The sequence below is a fragment of the Xiphias gladius genome, chromosome 18 (genome assembly GCF_016859285.1).
Source record: "Xiphias gladius isolate SHS-SW01 ecotype Sanya breed wild chromosome 18, ASM1685928v1, whole genome shotgun sequence".
Lineage (NCBI taxonomy): Eukaryota > Metazoa > Chordata > Actinopteri > Istiophoriformes > Xiphiidae > Xiphias > Xiphias gladius.
Window position 1 is genome coordinate 23,205,449 of NC_053417.1, and position 10,373 is coordinate 23,215,821.

At 39.6% G+C, this 10,373-nt stretch overlaps 2 protein-coding genes across 3 annotated transcripts; one reads left to right on the top strand and one right to left on the bottom strand.

Moving 5' to 3' along the window:
- Window positions 1–30: 30 nt before the first annotated feature.
- Window positions 31–5,500, bottom strand: pqbp1 (polyglutamine binding protein 1). Its single transcript, XM_040152201.1, has 7 exons — window positions 5,224–5,500; window positions 3,092–3,159; window positions 2,863–2,974; window positions 2,030–2,130; window positions 1,286–1,471; window positions 1,135–1,192; window positions 31–485 (listed from the first exon to the last, which is right to left on the bottom strand). The coding sequence occupies exons 2-7, from the start codon at window positions 3,156–3,158 to the stop codon at window positions 335–337; spliced, it is 675 nt and encodes a 224-aa protein (XP_040008135.1). The 5' UTR covers window position 3,159; window positions 5,224–5,500; the 3' UTR covers window positions 31–334.
- Window positions 4,568–10,224, top strand: timm17b (translocase of inner mitochondrial membrane 17 homolog B (yeast)). Of its 2 annotated transcripts, XM_040152202.1 has the most exons (7): window positions 4,850–5,085; window positions 5,233–5,350; window positions 7,152–7,251; window positions 7,334–7,397; window positions 7,980–8,108; window positions 8,220–8,330; window positions 9,051–10,224. In XM_040152202.1, the coding sequence occupies exons 2-7, from the start codon at window positions 5,325–5,327 to the stop codon at window positions 9,140–9,142; spliced, it is 522 nt and encodes a 173-aa protein (XP_040008136.1). In that variant the 5' UTR covers window positions 4,850–5,085; window positions 5,233–5,324; the 3' UTR covers window positions 9,143–10,224. The 2 variants fall into 2 exon arrangements, with proteins under 2 accessions (XP_040008137.1, XP_040008136.1); XM_040152203.1 differs by lacking the exons at window positions 4,850–5,085; window positions 5,233–5,350 and adding an exon at window positions 4,568–4,820.
- Window positions 10,225–10,373: the final 149 nt, after the last annotated feature.

A 10,373-nucleotide genomic window follows, 5' to 3' on the forward strand; every position in this document is an offset into this window, starting at 1 on the left:
AACATTGTCAAGAAAAGTTGCAATTAGTCATTTTCACAGTAATCCTTTTAAATTTATTACCAAATGGCGCCCACTAAATACCTGAAAAACGGGGTATTTAGAGGGTCAATCTTTCGGTCATATAAAAACATATTTACAACAGTTCTACACATTTAACGAGTGTGAATGCACAGGTGGTACAAAAGCTGAGCACTCCATTTTCTGACATGTTCACATATTTCACACTGAAAAGAAAACTCAAGAGATGTCAGTCTGTAATGGCAAATGTTAAGATGTGAGCAAAGGGATGACATAGCTGCGTCTCTGTTGGTTGTTGTCTCCCTTGGAGTGCAGCTCACTCCTTGGGTAGTTGGTTCGCTGCGTTAGCCCGAAGCACGGCTCCCGGACTGGGGTACGGCCGCTGCTGGAACAGAGGCCCGGCCGCTGTGGTATCTGCACCCGTCTTTGCTTCATTACGCTTGGGCAGGCCACTTGACCATGTGCCCCTGTAAAGACGAATGTTTGTTTTAAGAAACTGTTTGGCTTAATACATTATGATCGTACCTTAAAGGGGCACTCCACCAATTTTACACATCAAAATCGGTTTACTGGACGTGATTAGTACGACTTAGCCTGTGATAACTGTTGAATGTCTTCTGTGGCTCTGGAGGAGCTTTTTTTAAGTCTGTGACAACTAACCTGAATGATGTTACAGAGATTTCATTGGGGTTATTTCAGTTTGATCTTGGAGACCTATTTACAACAGAAAGCCTGCAATTAAGATGGGAGGTGTGGAGTTTGAAAGACATGGGGGTTTATCAGGCAGGGAGGGTTGAATCAAAGGATTCATTGAGACGCATTATGGGAAATGTATGAGCCAGTGCTTTTGAACGTTTAACCCATATGAACTGTATAGAGACGCCTCTCTGGATGAAGCTTTCTAGATATTATATTTACATTAGATGATAAAATAATACAAGACAAAAAAAGTGTGTTTGACCTTAATCCACACTAGGGACAGAAATTCAATATCTTGGCCTCTTTCCTCGATTTTGTTCTCTCTCGTTTTAGTCTGGCTCTCGCTAGACTCCCATCTTTATGGAAGTGCAGTACTAAATTGCTGGAGTACCCCTTTCATGACTGTAAATACTGTACCTGGGGGCATCAGAATAAGCACTTGGATCCATGGGGTCCATCTCATCATCTTTTCTACCTGAAAGGAAAATAAATATGTAACATCCATTCATGTAAAAAGCATCATCAATAAGAAAATTCTTGTGTTGTATGTGACAGATGTAAACATTACCTCTTTTGCTCTTGCTGTATGGTGCAATGTCTTCCCTCCTCTGCTTTCTTCTGTCTCTGTCCCTCCCGTCATCCCTCTCTCGGTCTCTTTCCCGTTCCCTCTCCCGCTCTCTGTCTCTGTCCCGCTCTCGCTCTCTGTCAGACTTGTCAAACTGCCTCTCAACTCTTTCTTCTCCTCCTCCATCAACTAAAACGTAAAAATAAAATAAAGGCAATAGTCACAAAATAAACCATTGCCAGAGTTTGGTCAAAGAAAAAAAAAAAAACAACAAAACTTAATTCTGAGATGACTTGCCACATGTAGATCAGACCAACAATGCTTTCTGAGTCATACATGAAAAGTATAACAGATGTCCATGGTGTTAGGACAGCAACTGACCTAACATACTTTAATCTGCTTTTAACTCCTACCCTCACCCAAGCAAGTAGTTAATACTCTGTGGCTTAGACCAAGCCTTATATCTGTATCATATTTTTTTCCCCCTATGAATTAAGACCCTTGACCTGTCTTACCAAATAAAGTAACATGGTGTCCCATGGCACAGAGAAGGCTCAAAAGTGTGTTCCAGCCCCCCCCGCCACCAGCATGCTAACCGACTACAGCAAACTCCGACTGAAGCTGCACAGCATGTTGATCAAACCACCAAGCAACAGCCATGTAGTCACCCTCAGCTAGCTCCGTCTTAGCAAACATCACGAGGTCACAACACAAGTTGGAGAGTATAGAGGTTTTATAATGTCATACCTCTTAGTTTCTTGGCAGCTTTTGTCAGCACTGCAGATGGGTCATTCGGGGACAGCCAAGCCACCAAATCTGTCTCCACATTCCAGTAGTATGGAAGACCACTGTGGTTTGAAGAAGAAATGAAAATAAGACAGATTAATTTGCAGCCATAATGTAAATAATAATCTGTGATACATATTAATGAGGAAACTGATTGATTGAATTTATCTGATGATTAAACATACACTATAGCTCAGTAGTTGGTGTAGTAGCAGTACAATCATTAAAGATAAAAACAGTAAGACAGGATGTCTGATTTCCATTGTGGTCCTTAGAAAGACAATAAAACAACAAAATACTGCACCGTAAAACCAAAAATACATGTAGCAGTGGCGTTGCTCAGTTTACACGTATGAAGTTTTTTCCTCACTAACAGTGAAAATTAGTTAATTGCGTGTCGTTTTTATTTCATTCCAGCAGTTCTTATTGCAAAATGTTCTTTCTTAAAGTCTGTTTTTATTTCACAGCCATTTGAACCACTTTTCATCACAAAGTCCCTTAATAATTCAGGCTACGAGGCCAGATTTATTGCAAGTACAAATAATGTAGCGGGAAAAACAGACATTTTTAAATACGCTATGTCAGTGGCAGAAGGAGGTTGATGTTCCTGTGTAAGCTGTTATAAAAAGTCTGCTGGGTTTGAGTCTCAGTTTAACCATATAATAAACACACCAGAGCAAAAACAGATACGATTTTATGGGACTTCAATCTCCTGAAACTGGTACGAGAGTTACTGGACTCGGTTATATCGGTAAACGGTAACAACATATTGTAGAAATCAATTATATACGTACCAAGCGGGGTCAAACACTTTGTACCAGTTTGGTGGTAGATTCTCTAGTCTTGTGGCTTCATAATCTACGTTGTTGTCATCGTAATCTTCAGCAATAATCTCCTCATCTGCCTCTGGATGAATTGGAGGAGAAACATTAGTACATGACACATAAAGAAAGCATAAAGCATAAAGAAAAATGTCTGAATGCTACGGACCCAGGGTGTTCTTAAAAAAAAATTTCCTTCTACCTTGCTCCGTCGGTTTAACAATCCCTCTCTTGGCCAAGCGGGCCAGCAGTGCCGGAGGTAGAGGCATCCTGAAACACAGAGGAGGGAGGACTAAGTCATGACGGGAACCTTTACTTGCTGACTAGAGCCAGTGGAAGCAGGGACACATAGATTTCGTCAAAAAATATACAGTTACCTAAACACCCAAATAGTGAAAATAAAAAGAATACTGGACTGACACCAAATTAAATTTTTCAGCTGATACTGCCCAATATTAATATTATGCCCATGTAATCTATCTGTGCAGCTACAGCAGGTAGTTTTTTAAAAAAATAACTAAAAGTTTACCACTACAGTGATTTAAAAAAAAACCAAACACAAACTACGGTGTTTGGTGGTGTGTCAAACTGAAATGATAAGATGACTGATCAATTTGTCAATCAACAGAAAGTGTATTAATTTTGATAACGATTAATCGCTTCAGTCATTCTTCAAGCAAAGATTGAAAAATTCTCTCGCTCCAGCTTCTAAAATGTGGTGATTTGGTGTCTTTTTTGGTCAGACATGACCGGAAATTGATAATCTTAAAGCTTTAGTCAGACAAATCGAGCAAACTGAAGACATTTCTGTGGCGTCTAAGAAATTGTGAATGCCAGTTTTTCACTATTTTTTCTACTTTTTTCTTTATTTTTTCACTATTTTTGGGGTTGGGGCTGTTGGAGAACAAAACAAGCAATTTGAAGACGTGATCTGGAGCTCCGGGAAACTGCAGTGGACATTAGTTAAGAAAATAATCAACAGATTAATCAACAACACCTAGTATTGCTTTGTATTAATTGCTAAAATTGTACATGTCCTACTTTGCATGATGCTTTCCCCACTCTTCTAAGCTTTTTATCCTGTTCAGCTGATTCATGTTATCGCCTGCTTTCTCCATGCTTTGTGCTCTATTGTTGCTTGAGTGGCTAATTTAACATCTGGCCAAGCGACAACAGTTGAAATCAGGCTTTTGCCTGACACTGGACCATTTACAGTGATGTTCATTTGCACTGTCCAAGCAAAAATTAACACACAAAATAAATGAAAAACAAAATCAAATAATGAAACTAACAATCAGCTGCGGCCCTAGTGGTATTAACAATATTAATTATTAGTAGTATTAAACTCTAAATTCATGTAGCTGCTTATTTTACCACTGTCAATGGAAAGTACTGGTAAAGTCAGTAACGGTGCAACAGGGCTAAAGACACATGCAACCATAAGAGTGTGGTCCAACGGCAACATTGCTGTGGTTCCCCTGAACAATTATCCTGGGGCCACACATTTTAGAACAGAGTTTGACCACTTGGTCACACGACCTGGAAGCTATTGAAAAAAAATATATATATATTTAAATAAAGTACTAACAATTAGTGTTAAGTGGTGTAATCTCATGCAAGTCAACGTGGAGGTATTGAAAAACTGCGGGTGTAGCAGTAATTTAGAGATGCTCCCTAACGTAACGTTCTCATGGGGGGTGGGTGAGCTGTTACTGCGAACCCCGGTCGTCCAGAGGTCTTCCGAGCTGTTGACTATCCCACCTCTAACTAATTTCACCGCAGCATTAAAGCCTTTTTTTTTTTTTTTTGCATTTTGACAAATAGAAGAAAGGTTTTTTCATATTTGGAAGCGTTTCTTTAAAGAGTCTTTAGCTTCTCTGGGATAATCTAGTCCGGATTTTGATCTGGACCTGGTCCGATGTGGTGTAGAGGTGAGAAAAGGACCAGCTTTCCCCTTAAAACTGCCTAATCGGAAGCCAGCTTCAGCGTCGTTCTAGGTCGTCCTCCTCCTGCATGCTGCTTTTGTACCTTTGTGGCTCCCGGTGAACCGTTTGTTTGTTTTTTGCTTGTATAGCTACGCTACCCTAAGTCGCTCTGGTTTGGATAAACGTTTCTTGACAGAAAAAAACAGGAGACAATCTGCATTTTGAAGTCATACGACACATATTTCAACAAAGTCGTTGCACCGCTCGCTCGGTAATTCCATAGCAACAGCTGAAAAATTAAACCGGCAAACACACACGTGCGTCTAGGAAATCATACATAAACTACACAAATAATAAACTTACACTTTTCTATAAAAAAAATAATCAATTTAAATCATTTCGTCTTTACCTGGTTTAGGAAAATCCAAAGAGTGCACGACACGACTTCCCAAAACAGCACACGGCGCGCACAGTGATGACGCTGCACAGTTCGCCTGACGACAAACAAACATGGAGGAGTATGCCCGTGAACCTTGGTGAGATTAGTTTTTAAAACGTTTGCCTTTCTCTCCTTGCTCGAAGTTAGTCGACGTCGGGCATGGTGTCGTCTTTTTAGTGTCCCACGCAAGTTGTTGTGAGGGCAGAGAGGCTCTGTGGCACTGAGTCGGCCGGCTAGCTTAGTGAAGGGCCGGGGATATAAAGAGATAAAGCTGTGGACGGTCTGCTCCCACAGCAACTAGTTCAAGCCTAAGCAGCATTTTATGTGAATATGTCAGTGGGGTTTTTTTTGTTTTTTTTTTGTTTTTTGTTTTTAAAAGCAGAAGGTATGGTAAAAAGAAGAGAGTACACTCCAAAATTTTACTCACACGTTACTCATATAATATTGTATAGCTATGGGGGTGTTGTTGTAGCAATATTATTTGCAGATGTGGGTGAAGAGTTGTGACACTGTAGCTTAATTTGCAGCTTTGTGTGCGCTCAGATTTGTGAATGCCTGCAGGAATCGCTGAATGTGTAGTGCGACGTGCATGTGCACTGAGATTTGTGAATGGGTACGTGATTCTATAAATGTGTACAGGGATTTGTAACTGCATATTCAAAACCATAACTGTGCACTGAGGTTTTAAAATGTGTACACGAATTAGTGAATGTGAATAAGATTTGTTCATGTCTAGAAGAATTTGCAGATGTACACACTCAACAATTCTGAATGTAAGTGCCCTATTATTATGAATGAAAAAATGTAAGTATTTAGTTTTGAGAGCTGGAAAAACTGATATTTCTTCATTTCCAACGGGTATGCCTCTCGATTCTCTTTTTACATGTGACTTTTGCTACGCTTCTGCTGTGTCTGATATCTCCAAATGTGTGTGGCAATATGTCTGTAGCTCAGGCTCACACAGTTTCTCAACTATCCACACACATTTGTATTTGTCAGTGTTTACATTTGCACATGGACCCCAGGAAGAATAGTCGCGGTGATACAGTAGCCAAGTAGGGATCTAAATAAAGAACCCAACACGCACACACTTACAAATCATATTGCTACAATAATCCCCCCATATGCTGTATAACTCAGTTTAAATTTGTGAATCTGAGCAAGCCTCCACCGATCAACAGTGAGACAGACTACAGTACCGATGTGAACTAAAGATAAACCATGAACCAGCTCCCAGGACACTGTGACTATGACTTTGATATTGCTGGTATATACATGCAGGGGTCTTGATAGAATGCCTGGTTATGAATGTTAAAATAAATCTTTACTAAATCACTAACTTTTTTTTTTGTGTGAATTGCAGGCTACAGTTGTACAATACAATAATTTATATTTGCCTACGTTGGACCTAAACTAGGAATTATTTCATCATTGTTTAATGTGCCAATTTTTTTTAATTAATTATTTTTAACATCTTCTAATTGATTATTTTGTCCAATAAACATTACACTCCAAAGAGACGGAATATACAATGATAAAAAAGAGGGAATAGCTGTGCTTTCTCATTTTCAGAGGGTGTGTATTTATGGGATGTCTGATATTTCTCCTTGATAAATGACTAAATCTATAAATCAGTTGTTAAATATGTTGTCAATCATTATTCTGTTGATTTATTAACTAATTGTTTCAGCATTTGTATGATGGTGCAGAAATAGTAAAAATATAAATAATTTTCGGATGTAATGACTCAAACTTTGATTTTGACTTTGATGTCAATTAAAAAATCGGATATTGACTTCACAATCCAATATATATATATATATAAATATACTTTTGATGTTAAATGATTTATCCAATCTTTTCATTTCCTTCCCTCTCTTCTTAATGCCTTCCTGTAGTCCCTGGAGGATAGTGGATGACTGTGGCGGTGCTTTCACCATGGGTGCAATTGGAGGAGGGGTGTTCCAGGCAATCAAAGGCTTTCGCAACGCCCCTGCAGTGAGTTCCAAATACAGTTGTTTGCTCTCAGGCTCACGTCAGGCTTTCAAAGGCAGAACTGAACAGTGCTCTAATGTTTCAGGGTGTCGGACACCGACTGAGAGGTAGTGCAAATGCAGTGAGAATAAGAGCTCCACAGATTGGAGGTGAGGAGGTCTTGTTTTGTACCAATGCTAATCAAATGTTTACTTTACTAAGACTCATGGTTTTATACGGTGGCTTCATAAAGTATTCGGACGCCTTCACCTTTTGCACACTTTATTGTGTTGTAGATTTAATTTTAAATGGCCATTTTGGCCATAAATCTACACCCAGTAACCCATAGAGACAAAGTGAAAACATGCTGTTAGAAATGCGTTGCAGATTTGGTAATGGCCCTTTCTAAAAACATGTTTTCACTGTGTCATCATAGGTCAGTGACTATGATTTATGGGCAAAAATGATAATTTCATCCATTTACAATTAAATCTACAACACCATAAAGTGTGCAAAAAGTGGAAGGGGTCTGAATACTTTCTGAAGCCACTGAATATGGTAATGGATCATCATACAACATGAGGGTATCATATCAAGTTATTTATTTGCAAAATTATTTATTTGTTTATATTTGGGTGCTCAAAGGCCTCTCTCAGAATTACTGAGGGTCATAATTTCATTGTCTGAGAATGAAAGCACATACTGACCCAGACTTACCAACCCTCACAGGTTTGTTTTTGGTGGTATTACAGGTAGCTTTGCTGTATGGGGAGGGCTCTTCTCCACAATCGACTGTGGCCTAGTTCGCCTCAGAGGGAAAGAAGATCCTTGGAACTCCATAACAAGTGGTGCGCTGACTGGAGCTATCCTGACAGCACGCAGTAAGAAGAGGCCCATATAGTACTGATCTTACCATTGAGCTTGAAACCACCTTGGCGTGTCACTGAGCGCACCAGGTTGACTGAATGCATTCATTTTGTGTTTTTCTCCAGGTGGGCCCTTAGCTATGATGGGCTCTGCCATGATGGGGGGGATTTTGCTCGCTCTCATTGAGGGTTTTGGGATCCTCCTTACCCGATATACAGCACAACAGTTTCAGAATCGTGAGTGAAGCTGAATGAGTTTTGCAAATTCTATTTAAAGAAAAAAATAATAAAATCATCTAGTCCTTCAAAGTACTTCTGCAGTGTATTTAGAATCTCGGGTATTAATGTACATAATCTGTTTATCCGAATTTTCACTGCAGTATTGCTAATAAACAGTTTATAACCTTTGCTGAGCCGACACAATCTGCAACTGGTAGCTAACAGTGTTTTATTTTTTATTGTTTATAATATATTAATAATATCATAATTTTTATTTGTTAACAAAATGAACAAGTGCTTTGTAAGGAAAAAGCATATTGTACCAGGTAGATGAAGACCTGGTAAAACATAGAAAATTTTGGGTCAGATTCAGGCAGATCCAGAGCTACAATGGTGCATATACGTAATACATCAGTTCGAGAGAGCAGGACGAAATCCATCACAGAATACAATGAGATTTCTTTACTGTGAATAGACCTTACCGTCGTTACATTTTCTCTGAGAAAGGTGTTTTCTGAAATGATGGAATTCCCTAACTGGAGAAGTGGATGTGACAGGCTGAGGAAAGGTTAGCACACCAAAAAGATTAATTTAACTGGAGAAATTGACAATATATGCAGTGTAACCATGTAGGTGTAGAGAAGCATGCTCCATTGAAATCACGGAAGACAGTCTGCTACCACACCAAACATGACAACCAAACCCTTTTGTCTTTTCCTATTCCTCTTTCCCCTCCAGCTATTCCCTTTGTGGACGACCCCAGTCAGTTACCTCCGAGGGAAGGAGGTGAGCAGCAGCAGCAGCAGGGGGCAAAGCGTCAGTTTCAGTAGAGGGCAGTAAGGACTGAGACCAGCTGAGGACGCAGTGAGCCGGACCAGAGAGTAGGGAGTGTACCAAGATACTACAGCAGGTAGCAGGACGGCTGGGAAGTGGAGATACTGGTCCTTACAGCTGGGTTAAATAGTTGCACCATGTGCTAATACCTCAGGGGCAAACTACTGTGAATTTTAGTTATTTATGAGTGAATGTCTGTATGTGGACAGGGATCCTTCTGACAAACCTCTTGTTTGCACCTCCAGCATCTCATGCCACATTTTCTGTATCGGTAGTAACTGTCTCATTGTTTGTGACCTTTTTGGGTTAAATATGCAATTCTGAAATTTACAAATAGAATCTATTTGAGTATTCAACATCTAAGGAGCTTTTAATAATCAAGCATCCAAAGATTTTTATAATTGTACGCGTTCAGTAAACAATGGAGCCATTGCTTAAATGGCCGAAAAGTACAAAAGTGGTTGTGTGTGAGTAGTAAAGAAGAAGTGATGTTTGAGACATTACAACATCACATTTGTTCAGTGAGGTTTAACCATGGAGAATGGTATTCCGCGAGTCCGTTGTCAAGTTTTAACAACATGTCAGCTGAGACAATCAGTGCAATGTTTTTTAAATTATGAGTTTGCTTAAGATGGTTCTAAGCTCAAAAAAAAAAAAAATCCTCATTCCTTTCTTTATTTGAAGTTTCTCCTCCCCTGGCAGCTTTTGTACCTTTTGAATCTTTGTCGAAAAAAGTACATGATCTTACGTACTGGAATGGATTAGCTCAAGTTAGTGTCTGCAATACTGAAAAATAAGGATGAGTTCCTGGAAAATTACAGCTTGAATCACTTATACTTAGCCAGTCATCCCGCACCCCTTGTCACTTTGATTGCTGGCATATCCACCAAGCACTTTTTAAACTCGGTCTCTCTGTTCTCTTTAAAAGGGGTACAAAGCAGAGAGATGGTGCAGCATGATCCAGTGTTTTGCTGTCAAACAAAAATGTAGAGAGAGTGTTTATTTCATGTATTGTCTTAACATATTTATTGTGCAGAAGTTGGAAAAAAAAACAAACAATAAAGGCATCAGATGTTCTTGAAGGCTTTAATTGGTGTTATCTTGTCTGTCGCGGCCCTAGCTTTCACATGCACCTGGGCTCAGTGTCTCGCTATTTGCTGCCCCCCCCCCCCTGCCGCCTGTCTCCAGGTACCGCACCCGGCTGCTTCTGTCCAAGGTCCTGAAATA